Source organism: Panthera uncia, chromosome D2, assembly GCF_023721935.1.
Source record: "Panthera uncia isolate 11264 chromosome D2, Puncia_PCG_1.0, whole genome shotgun sequence".
Classification (NCBI taxonomy): Eukaryota; Metazoa; Chordata; class Mammalia; order Carnivora; family Felidae; genus Panthera; species Panthera uncia.
This window is the reverse complement of record NC_064818.1, coordinates 75,290,986-75,311,361: the sequence shown is the minus strand read 5'-3', so window position 1 is coordinate 75,311,361 and position 20,376 is coordinate 75,290,986. Positions and strand designations below refer to the sequence as shown.

The window sequence follows — 20,376 nt, the reverse complement described above, 5'->3', positions numbered from 1 at the left end:
GAGCCTGACGCGGGGCTTGAACTCACGGACCGCGAGATCGTGACCTGGCTGAAGTCGGACGCTTAACCGACTGAGCCACCCAGGCGCCCCAGGTGCCCTTCTTTATATACTTTAAATATCAGTCTTTAGTAGCTTGGTTTTTTATCCTTTTAACAGATTTTCATAGAGCAAAAGTTTTTGATTTTAATACTGTCCAACTTATCATTTTTCTCCTTTATGAATCATGCTTTTGGTTTCATGTCTAAGAACTCTTCAGTAAGCCCTAGGTGTCAAATATTTTTCTCCTGTTAGTTTTATACTCTTACAGGTAACGTTTAAGTCTGTGATTCATTCCGAGTTAATTTTTTTTGAGATGTGCAGTTTAGATCAAGATTTAGTTTTTTGGCTGTGCATATCGAGTTGCTCCAAAACTGTTTGCTGGGAAGGCTCTTCCTCCACTGAATTGCTTTTGCATCTTTGTCAAAAATCAGTTGGCCATACTTGTGTGGGGCTGTTTCTGGATACTCTGTTGTGTCCCACAGATCCGTATGGCTACCTGTGTAATGTGTAAATATTACACAGTCTTTTTTTTTTTTTTTAATGTTTATTTTTGTGAGAGAGCAAGAATGCACATGAGTGGGTTGGGGCAGAGAGCGGGAGACAGAGAATCCGTAGCAGGCTCCATGCTCTCCGTGCAAAGCCCAATGTGGAGCTTGAACCCACCAACCATGAGATCATGACCTGAGTCGAAGTCAGACGCTCAACCAGCTGAGCCACCCAGGCGCCCCTACAGTCTTGATTACTGTAGCTATGTAACAAGACGTAAAATTCAGTCGAATGATTCTTTTTCAACTTTATTCTTTTTCAGAATTGTTTCAGCTCTCCTAGTCTTTCTGCATACATTCGAGAATAATCTTGCCTGTATCCATAAAAATACTTGCAAGGATTTTGTTAGGAACTGTGTTACATCTATAGATCAGCTGGGAGAGAATTAATATTTTTATCACAAGTTTTTCAGTCCATAAAATGGAACATCTGTCCATTCATTTAGATCTTTGATTTCTTCCAGCAGCGTTGTGTGGGTTTCAGCATGCAAGTCCCATACATGTTCTTTTAGGTTTACAGGTATTTCTTTTTCCAAGTAATTATAAATGGCGTGGTTTTTTATATTTCATAATTTCCACATGTTTACTGTTCATTGAATACAGTGGGCCTTTTAAAATATTTGTTTCGATCGTGGCAAAATATACACAACATAAGATTCACCATTTTAACCATTTTTAAGTGTGTAGTTCAGTGGCATTAAGTACATTCACATTGTACAATATCACCACCATCCCTCTCCAGAATTCGTTTCATCGTCCCATATCGAAACTCTGTACCCATTAAACACTAACTTCTGTTCCTTTCTCTCCCGGCTCCGGGCAACCATAATTCTAATTGCTGTCTCTATGAGCTTGATTATTAAGTTTTTCATAGGAGTGATATTGTACATTATTTGTCCTTCTGTGACTGGCGTATTTCACTTAGCACAGTGCCTTCAGGGTTCACTCATGTCATAGCAGATGTTAGCATTTCATTTCTCTTTAAGGTTGAATGATATCCCATTGTATGTATACACCATATTTTGTTTATCCATTCATCCATTCGTGGACACTTGGGTTGTTTCCACCTTTTGGCTGTTGCAAATAATGTTGCTCTGAACACGGGTCTCCAAATATCTCTTTGAAACCCTGCTTTCTGTTTTTTGGATATATGTCCAGAAATGGAATTGCTGGATTATATGGTAATTCTAATTTTATTTTTTTGAGGAAACACCATACCGTTTTTCCCCATGGCCACACCATTTCACATTCCCATCAGCCGAGTGCAAGTGTTCCAGTTTTTCCACATCCTCTCCAACGCTTGCTGTTTTCTGTTTTTTTGACAATAGCCATCTGGGTGGGAAGCGTTATTTTATTGTGGTTTCTATTTGCATTTCTCTAATGGTGACTGATGTTGAACATCTTTCCATGTGCTCTTTGGCCACCTGTGTGTCTTCTTTGGAGAAATGTCTATTCATGTCTTTTGCCTGTTTTTGAATCAACTTATTTGGGGTTTGTTGTTGAGTGTTAGGAGTTCTTTATATCCCAGATATTAATAACCATAGCAGGTATGTGATTTGTAGTTCATTAGATTGGTGTATGTTGATGTTTATCCTGTGACTTTGCTGGGCTCACTTGGATTTCTAGGAGGATTTGTTTTACAGCATCTTTGAGGTTTTGTGCATAGACAGCTATGTTACATGCAAATAGGGTCAATTTTATTTCTTCTTTTCCCATCTGGGTGCATGTTTGTTCCTTTTTTTACCTTATTGCAGTGGCAACTTCCAGCACTACCTTGAATAAAAATAGAGCAGACATCCTTGCCTTGTTTCTGATCTTAGGGGGAAAGCATTCATTCTTTATCGAGTTGAGGAAATCCCCCTTCAGTCCTAGTTTTCTGAGACTTTTTAACATGCATGGTTGGTTGTTGAATCCGTCAGGTGTATTTTCTGCCTCATTTGATGTGACTGTGATTGTTTTCTCTAAACTGTTAATATGGTAGATTATATTGGTTAGCTTTCAAATACTGAATCAGCCTTGCATACCTGGGATAAATGCAACTGCTGAATTCTTTTTTGCTAACATCTCATAAAGGATTTTTGCATCCATATTCATAAGGAGTACTGGTTTGCGATTTTCTTTACTTGTGCTTTGTCTAATTTAAGTTACTGCTTTTATTTTCTGAAAGAGATTGTGTAGAATTGGTGTGTTAATTCTTATTTAAATGTTTGGTAGAATTCTCCAGGGAGCCCATTGGGGCCTAGAGATTACTTTTTTGGAAATTAATTACAAATCCAATCTCTTTACTAGTTAGTTATAGGGCTATTTATATTATTTCATATTGGGTGAGTTGGGACAGTATGTTTTTTGAGATTATTCTCAGAAAGCTTTTTTTCTTGCTACATTTTTTTTTGTCTCTGTGTATTGGCTTTTCAGGGTCACCAGCTTTTCCAGGATCCCCTCTGGAATACATGAGGCAGAAAGAGCCCAGGATACTCACCGCCTTATCATTCCTCAGGCCTCCGAGTCCCTACTGGGCTGCGCCTTCCCTCCTGTTCCAGTGTCTTACGTTTTATGCATAATGTCCAGGGTTTTCTGTCATCCTCAGTGGGGCAATGGAGAAAAGTAGGTGCGCCTCATCTTGCTGGAAGTGAAAGCCCCTGTCTTCTCTTGTCTTAATTAGAAAAAAAAAATAATAAAATGCCAGGGTGCCTGGGTGGCTCAGTTGGTTAAGCGTCCAACTCTTTAAAAAAAAAATTAATGTTTATTTTTTGAGAGAGACAGAGCATGAGTAGAGGAGGGGCAGAGTGAGCGGGAGTCACAGAATCTGAAGCAGGCTCCAGGCTCTGAGCTGTGAGCACAGAGCCCGACACGGGGCTCAAACTCATGAACCGTGAGATCATGACCTGAGCCGAAGTTGGACACTTAACCAACTGAGCCACCCAGGCGCGCCCCCCCCCCTTTTTTTATTTTTTGTTTAACCTTTAGCATCCGACTCTTGACTTCAACTCAGGTCATGATCTCATGGTAGTGAGATCAAGCCCCACGTGGGGCTCCGTGCTGGGAGTGGAGCCTGCTTAAGATTCTCTCTCCCTCTACTCCTCTCCCCTACTCATGCGTGTTCTCTTCCTTCTCTCTCAAAAAAAGTCCTAAGAAGTATTTTTTTTTTTAACTGGTTAGGAACGTGTAAACTATTATTCCTGTTTCAGCTGTGCATTTACAGCTATACTATGAAGACCATTAACACATGCTACTGGTAGTTAATATGCAGCAAATGAGTAATTGAGAAAATTTAGCAAAAATCAAACATGATCAGATCTGATCCAAGTTTTGTAAAAAGGCTTATTTGTATCGCTAATACTACTTACTTGATTAACTTTCAGAGAGATGACAACACCTAGTTTCAGGTTTAAAAATCCAAAAGAAAACCAGATTTCAAAATCATAAAGCTGTGACAATAAAAAGGCACTTACGATAGATGACACCACTGTGCCCCTTACTCCTGATGTTGTGATGGTCTTAAATTGACTTTTAAGGAACTATCAGTAATCATCTCTGTCTCCTCTTCTCTCATCTATGTTAATATGTTGGGTTTTTTTTTTTTCAGTCTCCACAGAGTCACTTTATCAAATTACGAGTAAAATTAAATGGAAATCTGCTGATTTCTAACACAAAAACAGTGGATCACAGCATTATTATAGAAGATGTGAAAGGACAACTGAGGTTATTTTGTACGTTCTTATTTGCACTGTAGCTAAGGCACACCTGTGGGTCACTCTCTCCATTCTGAGGCTTTAATAGGAGCAGAAATGAAAAATGACCACATGAATGTGGCAGTGGAGAAATTCCCTGCTGTAGCCTTGGTTTTTGGTTTTTGTCATGGGTTTGCTTTTTGTTTGTTTTGGTAATTTCCCTGTCTTAGAGCACTGTTTTTGTTTGTTTGTTTTAATTTTTTTTAACGTTTATTTATTTTTGAGACAGAGACAGAGCATGAATGGGGGAGGGGCAGAGAGAGAGGGAGACACAGAATCAGAAGCAGGCTCCAGGCTCTGAGCCGTCAGCACAGAGCCCGATGCGGGGCTCGAATTCACCAACCGTGAGATCATGACCTGAGCTGAAGTCAGATGCTTAACCGACCAAGCCACCCAGGTGCCCCTAGAGCACTGTTTTTAAAGGCAATTGCAAGAAATTGTTAACGCACCCTTAGATTCATGCGCCGGTGTGTTTTTTAAGATCTCCTACATGTCTGACTACATGATGGGGTGTTTCTGTGCCGTTGCCTGTAGGCCCCACTCCCAGGGACTCCGATGGTCCATAGAGATCCTGAGCGTCAGAATTTCCTAAAACGTCCCCCGTGATTCTAGTATGCAGCCAAAGTTGAGGACCAGCGTGCTAGAATTTAGCTTACTATTTGTAATATGTGTTTTATTTGGGCGACTGGCAGAGCTTTCTTCTGCCTGCTGGACGATTCATTGGTCCAGAAGTCTAGATGAGCCTTCAGGGGTGACTTTGCATTGAGGCAGGTCCGTGTACTGTGTGCAGTCCCCGTCAGCTGACTCAGAAGCTCCCCCCTGTACCCGAGAACACGGCAGGCAGGCGTTCTCCTTACCCAGCTCTGACTCACGGCTTCACCTGCTAAAAGCCGCACAGATGTGAGCACTCTCTTTAAATAAGGGCGAAGTGACCGAAGTGGGAATTCTATCAACAGTAATTGTAGCTCTGTTGCTGCTTTTAGCATCGGTCTTGTGCTGGACGCTTCATATTTATTTATTCACCAGCACTTTAGCCCTAGGTGGCTTCTTTGTGTTGAAAATTTTCTTTACTAGAAACATGATTGATTATATGATTGTTATTATTAAAAATATGGTGTGGAAAGTTAAAATCCCACAACATATCCCAGTGCACGTGCATATAAGCATACATATCCACACCCCAGGCTCTGCAGAGGTAAGCACTATTGAAGTTTGGTGGGAAGTTTGGGTTTTTTCCTGTGCGTATATTTTCTAATTTTAATTTTTAATCACATCATTTATTTAAACCTAGAATTTATATGTGTAAATTAAATCCTTCTAAAATATCCTGTGGCTTGGTTTTTTACATTAAAATTAGGTTATCGTGAAAATGTTTTATCACGAACTTCCTCATTCCTTTTAAAAGTAAACTTTCTTAGAAGAGTTTAAACTTTACAGAAAAATGGCAAAGATAGTATAGAGCATTCTCCTGTACCCCCCCGCACCCACTTTCCCCTGTTGTCATTATCTCACATTTTTCTCATTTGTAGTTTTTTTTTATTACTAGACTTTTTTTTGATCAGTTTTAAGTCTACAGAAAAACTGAGCAGAAAGTACAGAGAGTTTCCATCTGTCCTCCAACGCCCACCTCCCATTTCCCCTATTATTAACATCTTGCATTAGTGAGATATATTCGATACAGTTGATAAGCCAATATCGATCCATTATTATTAACTGAAGTCCATGGTTGACAATGGGATCCACTCTTCGTGGTGTACATTGTATGATGTACAATGTGTAATGATATGTATCCCCCATTACAGGAGCCTGCAGAATAGTTTCGTTGCCCTAAATACCCTCTGTGTTCCACCTGTTCATCCCCGCTTCAAAGCCACCAACCCTTGGCCACCACTGATTTTTTTACTGTCTCTATAGTTTTGCCTTTTCCACAGTGTCACATAGTTGGAATCATACGGTACGTAGCCTCGTCAGATCGGCTTCTTTCACTTAGTAATATGCATTTGAAGTTCCTCCGTGTTGTTTCATGGCTTGAAAATTGCTGTCTTTTCGTCACTGAATGATAGTCCATTGTATGAATGTATCACCCAGTGTGTTCATTCATTCACTCATTGCAGCACATTTTGGTTGCTTCTGTATCTTGGCACTTATGAATAAAGCTGCTCTAAACATTTGTTTGTAGGTTCTTGTGTGGACATAGTTTTCCGTTCCTTGGGGTACCTGACTGGCTCAGTCAGTAGAACATGTGACTCTTGATCTGGGGTCACAAGTTTGAGCCCCACATTGGGTGTAGAGCTTATTTAAAAAATAAATCTTAAAAAAAACCTTAGGGGCCCCTAGGTGGCTCAGCCTGTTGAGCATCTGACTTCGGCTTGGGTCATGATCTCACAGTTTCTGGGTTTGAGCCCCACATCAGGCTATGTGCTGACAGCTCGGAGCCCGGAGCCTGCTTCAGATTCTGTCTCTTCTCTCTCTCTGCCCCTCCCCTGCGTGTGTGCACTTGCTCTCTCTCTTTCTCTCTCTCAAAAATAAATAAACATTAAAAAAAAAAACTTAAAAAATTTTCAGCTCATTTGGGGAAATACCGAGAAGCATAATTATGGGGCCATATGGTATACATGTGTTTACTTGTTCTTTTTTAATGGCTGCGGACAATGATACACGTTATTGATAATAGTTACCTCATTGATGGACATTTAAGTTGTAAATTTTTTGCTATTACAAATAACGCTACAACATACTTTTAAATATACATCTTTTTGCACACATACTAATATTTCTGCAGGACACATCCCTAAAATAAGAATTGCTCTGACCAAGAGCATGTGAATTTGCCCAGCAGAAGACAAGTTGTAGACTATAGCCTCCCACCTCTGCTCCACTTAGTACTATCGAGTCTCCTAGGGCTCAAAAGAAAGATTTAGGCTGGAACCTGAGGATTGGGAGGTCAGACTTAAGTGATGGAAATTGAATCCATGAACATGGTTAAGGTTTCCTAGGGAGAAAGTGTAGAGCAAAAAGAGAGGATGACCTAGAACGGAATACTGTGTAACTCCTAACATGGAACGATCAGGCAAAGAATTGCCCTGGTGGAAAGAGAAGAAGCGGGGTGCGTGGCGTCAGAAAGGCTGGAGTGGATTTCAGGGAGGAGGGAGGTGGTCTTCTGAGTTTACGCTTTGCTGAGGGAGACGAGGACGGAACCGTGTTCGCCGTATTCAAGAACAGTGAGACCTTTGCCCTTAGTGAATAGAGTAGACTGGACGGGGCTGAGACACACAGCGTGACAGATTGTGCAGTGGGTGGGACACGAGGAAATGGACATTAAATACCCTTTAACGAAGGAGAGAAAAGTAGAATAAGATTAACTGGAGGGTGAGCAGGGGTCAGAGTTTTGTTTGTTTCTGCCAGGTGGCAGTCTTAAGCTTTCATGAAAGTTAGTAAAAAGGAACTAGTAGAAGGAGGTACTGTAACTTACAGAGATTGTTTGCAGATGGGTTGAGGCCAAGAATGGGGAAGAGGACAGATTCCTGGAATGAGGCCTTTGGCAAAGAAAAATGAATTTGTATTTGCCTGTAGGTAAAAATTTTGTAATTTTGTAATTTTGAATTTAATTTTATGCCCCTGGAAATTCTTAAAGGTTTTTGCCCTTTGAAGGTACTTTTGGACGTGTCTAGCTCGGTTCCCTTGGAAAGAAGCAAAGTTAACTCAATGTCAAGTTCAGTCACTGGAAGTTATTTTATGGCTAACTTTCATTTTTAATGGCTTTGTTTGTGACCCAATGGGGTTACCTATCAGGTTACCAGTGAGATTACCTATTATTGTATTAACTTTAACAAACTGTCACATGTGGAATTTAAAGGTGTTGATTAAAAAAAAAACTAGGGGTGCCTGGGTGGCTCAGTCTGTAAGCAGCTAGCTCTTGATTTTAGCTCAAGTCATGATCTTATAGTTGGTGATTTGGAGCCACGCGTCAGCATGGAACCTGCTTGGGATTCTCTTTCTCCCTCTCTCTCTGCCTCTCCCCTATTTGTGCACTTGTGCGCGCTCTCTCTCTCTCAAAATAAATAAACTTTAAAAAATAAAATGAAAACTAATTTGTTAAATCAACTGAACATCATAGATCATAAAAGGAACTAATTCAGTATATTTGACAATAAAAAAATTGTCAGATATCCATGTATTGACTTATATTAAATACAGTATTACCTTTTACAGTTCCTTTTTCTCAGGACTCTACTTAAGATTTTTATTCTTCATCTTGATAACTCTGCTCTCTGACAGAAGAAACAGAATCTGAAAATACCTCCATAGGTTGTAGTGATGAGAGCATGTCAGAACAAAATTTAACAATTAAAAAGTGTAAATGTAATGCTTGGGTTTAAAAATATACACATAGAATATGATGAGAGGCTGAAGAACATAGTTTAGCATGTTAATTTTTTATTCTGAAATACTTGCAGATGTACAGAAAAAGTTTAAGACTAATACGAGGAACTGCACACCCTTCACTCAGATTCCCCAGTTGTGAACGTGTTACCACATTTGCCTTCTCATTTTCCCCTACTCTGTATTTTTTTCTGAACCATTTGGGAATAAGTTGAAGATCTCTTGCACCGTCATCCTTAAATATTTCAGTGTATATATTGCCTGAGAGCAGGGATACTTTTCCACACAGGCAGCCATCCAGACGAGCACGGTAGCAATGTTCTGTTAGCACCATGTATTACACAGAAGCCCATGTACACACAGGCAGACCAAACCAGAGTAAAAGTCAGTGTTGTGGGCTACATTTGTTGTCATGTCCCTTTAGTCTCCTTTGATCTAGAACAGTTCCTTAGTACACCCTGGCTTTCATTACCTTGACATTTTTGAAGACACAGTCCAGTTGCTTTCTAGAATGTTCCTTAATTTCTGTTCATCAATTTCTGTTACGTTTCTTCATAATTGGACGCAGGTTACTTCGTTTTGGCAAGAACACCCTAGAACTGATGCTGCGTTCTCACTGCATCATCCGAGGAGTCAGTCGCACTGTCAATCCATCTCACTGCTGGGGACTTGAATTTGTATCACTTGGTATAATAATGTCAAGTGTCTCCACTGTAAAATTAGCATTTTGTATATGTTAATAAGAAATTAATATTTTATAGGGAGATACTTTGAGACATTGTAAATATCCTATTTTATCAAACTTCTATCTACCAGTTTTTATATCCATTAATGATGATTCTTGCTTGAATCATTTATTACTGAGATGGTTGCCAAATGATGATTTTCTGGGGCACCTGGGTGGCTCATTTGGTTAAGTGTCTGACTTCGGCTCAGGCCATGATCTCGTGGTCTGTGAGTTCAAGCTCCACGTCAGGCTCTGTGCTGACAGCTCAGAACCTGGATCCTACTTCAGATTCTGTGTCTCCTTCTCTCTCTGCCCCTTCCCCCCCCCCCCCCCCCCACCCCCCGCCTCAAAAGGGGTAAAAAGATAGAATTACTGTTAGGAATAAATTTAACAGAGAAGTATAAAACTTATAATCTGAAAAATACAAAATATTGAAAGAAATTACAAAAGACCTAAGTAAATGGAAAAACATCCAATGTTTATGGATTGGACGACTTAATATTGGGAAGATGGCAGTACTCCTCAAACTGATCTACAGACTAAATGCGATCCCAATTGAAATGACAGCTGGTAGGGCTCACTTGGTTGAGTGTCCGACTTCGGCTCAGGTCATAATCTTTCAGTTCATGAGTTCGAGCCCCACATCGGGCTGGCTGCTGTCAGCCTGTCAGCCCAGAGCCCACTTTGGATCCTCTGTCCCCCTCTGTCTGCCTCTCCCCTGCTTGCACTCTCCCAGAAGTAAATAAATTTAAAAAATAACAGCTGGCTTCTGTGCATAAATTGACAGGTGATTCCAAAATTCATGTGAAAATTAAAGGAATCCAGAATAACCAAAACAGTCATGAAAAAGAAGAATAAGGTTAAAATTGTGTGGTTGTGACACATAGACCTATATATCCGTGGACTAGAATTGAGAGTCCAGAAGTTAGCTCTCATATTTGTGATCAGCTGATTTCTAGAAATGATACCAAGACATTCCAGTGAGAGAAAAAGAATCTTTTCAACAAATGGTCCTGGGTGAACTGGATCACCACATACAAAAGAATGAAACTTGTTCCCTATTTCATAGTATATGCAAAAATTAACTCAAAATGGATTGTACCAAAATGTAAGAGCTAAACCATAAAACTCTTAGAAAAAAATAGGAGTAAATTTTCCTAACCTTGGATTAGGCAGTGATTTCTTAAATATCACACCAGAAGCACAAGTAACAAAAGGAAAAAAATGAATAAATTAGGCTTCATCAAAAGTTTAAAACTTTTACACTTCAAGAGACACATCAACAAAGTACAGAGTCCATAGAATGGAAGGATGTTTTCATAGATCATCTATCTGGTGAGGATCTAGTATCCGGGATACACAAACAACTCTTAGAACTCCATAAAAAGCTCAGTTTAAAAATGGGCAAATGACATGAATGTACATCCCTCTAAAGAAGATCCGTGAATGGCCAACAAGCACATAAAAAGAAACTCAACATCATTAGCCATCAGGGAAATGCAAACCAAAACCATGGTAAGATACTACTTCATTCACACTAGGGATGGCTGTAATGTCAGTGTCGATGAGGATGTGATGAAATTGGAACCTTTCTACACTGCTGATAGAATATAAAACGGTGCAGTCACTTTGGACAGCAGTCTAGCCTTTCTTCAGTAGGTTCAATGTAGAGTTTTCCTATGACCCAGCAGTTTCAGTCCTTGGTATATATCTAAGAGAAGTGAAAGCACACGAAAACTTTGACCTGAATGTTCGTAACGTTAGTCGTAATAGTTTAAAAGTATAAGTAACCCACGTGCCCATCAACTGGATAAGTAAAAAGCAGCGTGTCCATACAATGGCATATTATTTGGCAATAAAAAGGAATGAAGTGCAATTATATGCTGCAGCGTGGGCGAACTGTGCCAAGTGAAAGAAGTAAGTCACAAAAGATTGCATGTGGAGACTGAAAATAGACTGGTATTGCCTGGGGCTAGGGAAGCTAGGAGGGGTGGGGAGCGACTGTTAGTAGGTGTAGGGTTACTTTCTGGGATGCTGAAAATGCTCTAAAACTGCTTGTTTTGATGGCTGCACAAGTCTGTGAATACACTAAAGACCATTGAATCGTACGCTTTAAATGGATGAATTGTAGGAGAATTATATGTCAATAAAGCTACTATTCCATGGTATTTTACATAAGCTAAGTTTAGATTTGTTTTCATTTTGTCCAAAAGAATATTCCAAGAGAAATGACTAGCAACATTATTCCTTATAGATTATGAAAATGTGTAATTCTCCCCGACTGCTTTTGGATTCCCAGAGCAATTTTTTGAGCCTCCCACCAAGTGAACTTGACCAAGTAGCTGCCGAGTGGAGTTCATTTCTGTCACACGTGCCACGCGTTCCCTTGCCCGGCCCTTTGCTGCCCGCGCTGAAATCTGCCTTTCACGGATTCTCCCCCTTCCCCATAGTGATCGAAACGTTTGTTAATACCTCTTGTCACATGAAGATACTCTAAATCATACTTGATAGTGAACTTCCCATAGTTGAGTCTGGTTTCAGAGTTGGGTTCTTTCATGCCTTCTTCACAATTCCACACTCTTTCTGTTGCATCACAGTTTCACTCAACTTCAGCTTCATTCGCGTTGCCACATTTGCCGTCTGCACGGCCATCGTCCTGAGAAACTGTCAAGCATGTAACTTGTTTTCATGTTTGTGAAATAATGCTCTACCAGTAAATAATGAAGGTAAGAAAATAGACCATTTCATCATTTTCTGGGAAGCCTAGACGTTAGGAGAATCACGAATGAGGTAAATCCCCGTAAGAAGAAGTAAAGCCATGAGCTCTAGATTCTTTTTGTCGGAAAGCACCTGTGAGGTGCAGTTCATCCCTTGCGAATAAAAAGCTGGGGAAAATCCAGCAGTCGTTGCCCATCATGACGAGTTTCCCTTGAAGATTAAAACATCATAGATTTAACAGCATATTTGTATTGCCAGTGATCAGATGCTCAACTCTGAGAGTTTGCGGGATTGCCTTTGGTTTTTATCTTACAAAACTGTGATACATTAGAGAAAGAAAGGGTGCAAGAGGTCCTTGTTGGCACATCTTTCTAAGACTTGTCAGTAAGCTGGCAGTGTCCCTTGGATGCGATGGCAGATGGCCTTTAATCTCAGAGTGGCTTATTTTTCTAGTCAATTTCGAGTCCCCTCAAGAAGAGGCCTGTTGTGCCACGTGGCTTTAGCTGTGTGGGGTTTTGTCTACCAGCACCGATGACACTTACCAGGCAAGCGATTCAGGATGATCACAAACGTTTTGTGAGGGTGCCGGAATGCTTTTGTTGTTGTTGTTTTACTTGAGTAAATAAATCCACATTTTTGGTGTCTTAAGAATCTGGCAGTGTCTACGGCCATACCACCCTGAAGGCGCCCGATCTCGTCTGATCTCGGAAGCTAAGCAGGGTCGGGCCTGGTTAGTACTTGGATGGAAGAATCTGGCAGAATATTTCTTGTTTAGGTTTTAAATTGGTTTTAATACTAATAATATAAAATGTGCCGCGAATCAGAATTAACCTTCATTGCAGATGCAACTAGGGACAGTAACACTGCAGATCATTAAGCCGAGAAAAACGCATCGTATTTTCGCTATAAGGATAATCGGCGGTTTCTGAAGTTTAATACAGTATATCCACTGAAAGGGTGATTGATTTGATTTTCTGGCCTTAATTTAAGGTATGGATAGAATGTGATCCGAAACTCCTAATATTTAAATGTATCCTCTGAAATTGTTGAACACTGATAACGTGGGTGGAAGTTTGCTGAGGAAAAGAGGAGTAGGGGAGAAAGGGTTCCATGTGCTGACATCGTTCAATTTTTTTATTTCTGGATTATTTGAGTTTTTACAAGCGTTACTTTTTTTTAAGTTTTTGCTTAAATTCTAGTTAACATATACTGTAATAATTAGTTTCAGGAGTAGAATTTAGTGATTCATCAGTTACATATAACACCCAGTACTCATCACAAGTACCCTCCTTAATGCTCATCCCCCCACCCACCTTGCCTCCAGCAACCCTCGGTTCTCTATTGTTACGAGTCTTTTATGGTTTGCCTCCCTCTCTTTTTTTTTTCCCTTCTCCTGTGTTCATCTGTTTTATTTCTTAAATTCCACACGTGAGTTGAAATCATACGGTATTTGTCTTTCTCTGACTTATTTCACTTAGCATAATACACTTTAGCTCTATCCATGTTGTGGCAAATGGCAAGATGTCATTCTTTTTGATAGCTGAGTAATATTCTAATATATAGACATATATACACATACCACAATTCCTTTATCAGTGGATGGACATTTGGGCTCTTTCCATAATTTGGCTACTGTAGATAATGCTGCTGTTAACATCGGGGTGCATGTACCCCCTTCGAATCTGTATTTTTGTATTCTCTGGGTAAATACCTAGTAGTGCAATTTGCATAACTTTTATGATTAGAAAAAGATTAATTTAAAAATTAATGTGCTTATTGAATATTTGGTAATTTTGTTGATGACTAATTCCCAGAGAATTCATTGAGTTAGTTCAAGTTACTGAAATATCAGGTTTTTAAAAATTTATGATAATATCTTTCCCTTTGTTTCTCTTACCGACGCCTTGTGGCTCTGCATTCCATTTACTGAGCCAACGACTCAGCTGGTTGAGTGTCTGACTTTGGCTCAGGTCATGATCTTGCGATACATGGGTTCAAGCCCCACGTCGGGCTCTGTGCTGACAGCTCAGAGCCTGAAGCCTGCTTCGGATTCTGTATCTCCCTCTCTCTCTCTATGCCCCTTCCCCACTCACGCTCTGTCTCTCCATCTCTTCAAAAAAATAAACATTAAAAAATTTTTTTAATAAAAAAATAAACATTAAAAAATAGTTCATATAAATTCTGCATGGTGGGGATTTCCCTAATTTTCTATTTTTATGTGTCATATTAGCAAAGAATAAAAGAGTGGCATTCGTTCTAGATAAAATAAGATGATGGCATATCAGATTTTACATTTTTATTTGCTAGAATGTTCCATCAGTTTGAATGTTAAAAGTGTGTTTGTCCTGAAATATTTTAGGGTAAATGTTTAAATGGTTACACATCATTTTATAAATGTAGACATTATGTAGGGCCACGAATGAACGGTCAAGAAAGAATTTTTGAGACGTTTTCAGTGCCAAAATGTGCTTTTATTATAGCATAGGGACAGGACCTGTGGGCAAGAGGAGTTGGTGGTTATATGCCTAGTGCTCAAGGGAGAGGGGGATATGCAGGGAGTATTATATCATAAATGTCTTCTTCAACTTTCTACTCGTAAAACCACTTTCACAAGGTTTCTCTGGTGCTTTATCATTCAGCCCCATATTAACTGTCGGTGAGATATACAGGCAGTCATGAGACCCAGTATGTACTCAGGATTGAGAACCGCAGCTGGAGGATGGTTCTTGGAAGTGGCCTGGCCAAGTCCCTGATAAAAGACATTATACGTTGAAGTACACACCGTCGGGGTGGTCCCTGTATCCGCTGGAATTAGGAGCAGCTGCCATTAATTGAGACCTAGAGTAAATTGGCTGAAACCAGGGAGTTTCTTTTTTTCTATGAAATTCTTTACATCGGCAGTCCGGGGCTGCCCTGGTAGCTTTAGCCCACGGAGTCCTCTGGTACCGGAGTTCCTTCTTGCGTTAGTTTTTGTTGACCTAAGAGAAATCTCATAGTCTCGAGCTCAGGAGGAGACAGGTGGGCAGCCCTGCCATGACGTTCATGAAGCAGGCAGCACAGTGAAGGAAGGGTTGAAAAATAAAAGCGGGAGAGGGCACAAGACCAGCTGTTCTTTTAAAGGATTCCTAGAAACTGCCACAAGACACTCCTGCTCGTATCCTGTTGGCCAGAGCTTGGTCACGAGGCCGCACCCGACAGCAGGAGCAGCTGGGAATCAGGCTTTCCTCCAGGCGACCGTTGTGTCCTGCAGAAACCAGGGATTTGTTTCTGTGAGAAAAGAGGAGAAGCGAGAGCCGCAGCCGCTGGCCATCCCTGCCGCATCCTCCACGAAAGCCGGAAGAATCTGCCCGCTGCCCCCGGACCCTGCCTGCCCAGTGCGCTGACCTGCTCGGCTCGAGTCAGCCAAGCCGCTGGGTTGCAGAAAGCTTTGTTGCAGTGATGAGAACCTCAGTACGTTGGCTTGGGGACAGGCAAGGTCCGTTCAGTTCAGACCCAGGAAAGATGCTAGAGAGTTGTAAACTTTCCCGTTAGGAGAAAGGAATGTGTTCAAGGCCGGTTGTTTAATTGCATGCAGTTCTCTTCCGGATGTTCCAGCTCTCTTAGGGGAGGGAATTTATCACCTTTTGTCAGGGCATTTATTTATTAACATACTCAGGTTCATCTTAATGTTCATGCCGCACGCCCTCGTTTAAACATACACGGCTCGAGGAGAACATCTTAACACATAATTATTACTCAAATTAAACATTTGTTTTTAATATTTTGAGAGAGAGACAGAGCGTGAGCAGGGGAGGGGCAGAGAGAGAGAGGGAGACGCAGAACCCGAAGCAGGCTCCAGGCTCTGAGCTGCCAGCACGGAGCCCGACGCGGGGCTCGAACCCACGAACTGCAAGATCATGACCTGAGCTGAAGTCGGACGCTCAACCGACGAGCCTCCCAGGCGCCCCAGAAATTAAACATTTTTAAATTCAGAAATGAGAAGTAGCTGGACATGAGACTTTCTTAATGAATATTTTCTTTCTTATTGCAGTGGATGAAGGTCACAGTAAAGACCCTGACCGTTTGCAGGTGTTCTACAAGAAAGCCATAATGCCTTACGGCGTTTACAAGAAACAGCAGAAAGACCCGGGCGAGGAGGCCGCTGTGCTGCAGTACGCGAGGCTGGTGGGGCAGACGTGCTCCGAGCGGATGCTGCTGTTCCGGAACTGAACCCGCGCCGCCCCCGCTCCCGCCCGGGCACCCACCCTGTGCCCGTGACGCGCGCCGCACGGTACATGCCCCTTCCTCCGGGGACGTTCCGGACCCGCCCACAGATTAGACTTTTTTATTTTGACTATTATATGGCTTTTCTAAAATATTTTGTGGCAATGTATTTGTGAGAATCTCCTGGTTAATACAAAGATTTTAAAAATACGTCGCGACCTAGCCTCATAATTGGGGCTTATCATTTTGGAAGTTTGTTTTATGAGCAAGATACGGTATAAACTTCTCATGTTACTATTTTGGAAAGTAAAACTAGTAAGTGGATCTTAAGTAATTTCAATCACTGTTGTGCTTTTTTTTGTCAAAGAAATTACAACAGACTTCTCAGATCCATTCAACACATTAGTTTATGCTACAAAACCTTACGTGTGGGGAGGACAGCGAGGGGGTCTGTCTCACCACTTGGAAAACGTCTTCTCAGGAGAACGAGACTGTGTTGTTATTCGGTGTTCAGTATTAAATTACTGCTGAATGTTATGTAGTTAATAGAAAACTCAAAAGAATATAAACATTGAAGAAAGGATGTCATGTGAACATCAGATATTCATCTACCCAGGACAGTCCCCATCGTGTCTGTTGTCTTGACGGGATTAGTTTTTCCTAGAACGATTACTACAAGAGTATCCCAGTTTGGACAGCAGAATATATGTTGTGTAGATGATTTGCTGTATTTTTAAAAATCTAAGAAATGGAGTTTTCTTTGTGTTTGTTTCGGTTTTTTCATTTTGTTTTTGTAAAATATTGGCTCCTGCCTTGGCCTAGTAAGACCCACCAGAAGTAAACATACACTAAATTTTTCATTCCTTCGAACTCAGGACACTCGTCTTTGGTTGCTGATTAAAAATTAGTTAATATCGGACTACTAGCTGCACTACAGGTCACACGTAACGAAGCCCAGGAATCATTCTGACCTCTGTTCCGGGGCAAGAGGTGAACAATCCGTGCCTTGCCCTCTGGTTTGCGAGTCACGGAGCAGGTGCTGCACTCAGGAATTTGAGGCAGAGGCCGGCTTCTTTTTTCCCCTCTCACTTGCTTTTGTTTGGCCCCTCACCCAGTCAGCCAGTGTCCCTCGTCCACCACCGTCAAGGTGACAGGCACTGTGCCGGGAAGGAAGAGGAGACTCGCACGTCTCAGTCTGTAGTTAGAACTGAGTTGGGTTGGAGACCATGAGCGACAGAGCAGCGTTGGTTTCTTGTGCTCTGTATCAGCTCCTCCCCGTCTTCTGCAGCCAGCTGCTCGGCCACTAGTTCATTTCATACCCCATTTTGCCTCTTTTCTATTGATCTTTTTTAAAAAAACACACATATTATAAAAGTTAGTACTTGGAAACCCACTACTGATTTTAAACTTTTCTCCTAAATGCACTGATTTTAGATAAAACATTAGAAAATAATTTCAGTTAGCTAAGGGAAAGATCCTAAAATAATGATTTTAAAAATCACATGTCTAGAAATTCAACATCTAAATAAACTGTGTATTTATTCATTCAGATAGGGTGTGTGTGTGATGTGTGTGTGTATGTGTGTCTGTGTTAACACCTGCCATGGGCAGGTACCTGGCTAACTGAAGATAGGGTAGCGAGGAGAGCCATTTTTTCTGATAGCGTGGGTTTAGCATTCTTTTGGAATTTTGTTCCGCAAAATAAGTCTCCCAAGAGTATTTGATAGACTCGTATTTGGAACTGCCTTCAGAGTCTATAGAACTTTTTTTTCTTTTTCCCTCTAAAATGAAGACAGCTTGGGGTGCCTGGGTGGCTCAGTCGGTTAACCGTCTTGTCTTGACTTCGGTTCAGGTCATGATCTCACGGTCCGTGAGTTCAAGCCTCACGTCAGGCTCTGTGCTGACAGCTCAGACCCTGGAGCCTGCTTGGGATTCTGTGTCTCCCTCTCTCTCTGCTCCTCCCCTGCTCAGGCTCTGTCCCTCTCTCTCTCAAAACAAAATGAACATTAGAAAATAGTAATAAAATGAAGATAGCTTAGTTGTTTTCTGATGACAAAATGGTACTCACTGTAAGCAATTAAAACATTAATAAAACTATAAATTAGAATGTAAAAGTAATCTGAAATTCTACCATACCAGAGAAAGAGAGAATTGTTCTGTATATCCACACGCATGCATGTATAATTTCAACATAAATAGAATTATGCTCCACATGCTGTTTTGTGGACATACCTGAATTTTGAAAGAAGTTTCAGAATAGGATTTCAGAGGTGTTGTGAGTAATCTCAGTACCAGTAAAGCCAGCAGGGTAGGCTTGGTCCATAGTACCCTTGGCCTTGGAATGTCCTCGTCGTTAGGTGCTGCGTCACATCTTTGCGGTTGGCAGGTAGAAGGGCACTGTTGGCGATCACAACTCTTGAGTATCCCATGAAGAGAAGACTGGACTCTTCCATCTTGCCACAAGCGTGGTTTCCTCCTGCAGAATTCAGTTAAGGTTCCTTCAGAGGAAAGCGGTCAGTCACCCCTGTCGGGGAACCACGGTGCTGCCCCTGAGGGGGACGTTCAAGGTCGGCTGCAGTGAACTGCCAGAGCTGGGCGCAAAGATTCTTCTGCTCACTTACTGCGTTCATGTGCCGTTCTGGGAATAGGTAGTGTATTGATCCTGATGAGTTAATTATTTGTTCTTTTGAGCCCTAGCTGAGTGAGTATCAAGAGTGCTAGACAAGGACAACAAGGAGAGCGACCCAGCTTTGTCAGTCGACATGCAGTCTAGCTGAGAAATCTGGTTTTATGTTAATGGCTTTCATCCAAAGAAGGACACTCGAGAACCTTTCAAAGACAGTTTCTATCTTTATCTTTTCAAGGCTGGCAGCTGCACATTTAGTCTCAGAGTTGTAGTCCCTTTCTGGATTTAGGTAAATTCACATCTGCTGCCTCCTTGTCTTGGGAGCAGAAATGAAATCGAGATGTCCCCATGCTACTATCTTTATTTAAATTCTTTCAGTTCTGTGAGATTTTTGTTATTTTTTTAAATGTAATCTGAGCACTTTTTTTATATTCTATGAAAGATAGAGGCTATTACCAAATGAATATATTATTCATTTGATTAAAATTATTTAGATAAGAAATTATTACTGTTTATCTTTGCTTTCAGACAACTTTTCCTATTTTTTATCCATTTTGCAAAACAGCACTTGTGTGTGGTTTCTTAACACATTGGAATCTATTCTGTAAATGAAGCTTTTCAGATTTCTGAACAGTATATGGTTTGATTTTATAGTCTTTATACTATCTCAGTATGAATAAAAGTGAGAAAGAATGTGATGACCAGTTATCTAGAATGTGTTGTTTGTTGCTAACTTTAAAGAAGGAAATGAAATGGAAACATATGGGAAATGTTTGAATTAGAAGTTATTCAAATGTGTATTCTTCTCCAAAAGAAAACCAGTGACTGTAAAGCAAAACAAGTTTGATTGCATGTGATATTTTTTTTTTTTTTTTTTTTTTTGCTCTTGTGTATGCTTTTTGAATAGTCCATTTGATAAAGCTTAAGTGGAAAAAATAAAGCTGTTTCTATCCGCAGTGGCTCGTGCTGGTCAATACTTAAAAGACCTATGTTTCCATACTCTTAAATTTTTTAATACATTTTACCTGTAGTGAATATTCAGAAAACAGAGGTAAAACGCTGGCTGTATGAATCGTAATATCTAATTTACAGTAATTGGAATTCTAGATCATTTGGTTACCTAAATCAAAGCATGATGGATTCCTTTCTTAGGAATAAATAAAAATAAAATAAATGTCACTTTAAGCAAAACATCCGGGTTTCACAAGATAAATTAGGGAATAGACATTCTCTTACCCAAAGGGATTAGAAGTGGCATTTAAGTAGCAAACTGAAATATAATTTGTCTTAAAAAGCTTAGTTTACAGAGAAATTTTCATTAATATCTCATAAAACAAAGTACGCTTTCATGGTTCATAATGGTACACAGTGTATTTATGAAATATGTTTACAAATGTTTTGTAT

At 40.5% G+C, this 20,376-nt stretch overlaps 1 protein-coding gene across 6 annotated transcripts in view; it reads left to right on the top strand.

Annotated features, from left to right (window-relative positions):
* The window catches only part of ATE1 (arginyltransferase 1), a 157,245-nt gene extending 137,317 nt beyond the window's left edge, over positions 1 to 19,928 (top strand). For all 6 annotated transcript variants that reach the window (XM_049645871.1, XM_049645870.1, XM_049645869.1 and 3 more), the window contains one exon: positions 16,174 to 19,928. In XM_049645871.1, coding sequence (XP_049501828.1) covers positions 16,174 to 16,352 — 179 coding nt within the window. In that variant the 3' untranslated portion in view covers positions 16,353 to 19,928. The remainder of the gene's footprint in view (positions 1 to 16,173) is intronic.
* The last annotated feature ends 448 nt before the right edge of the window (positions 19,929 to 20,376 follow it).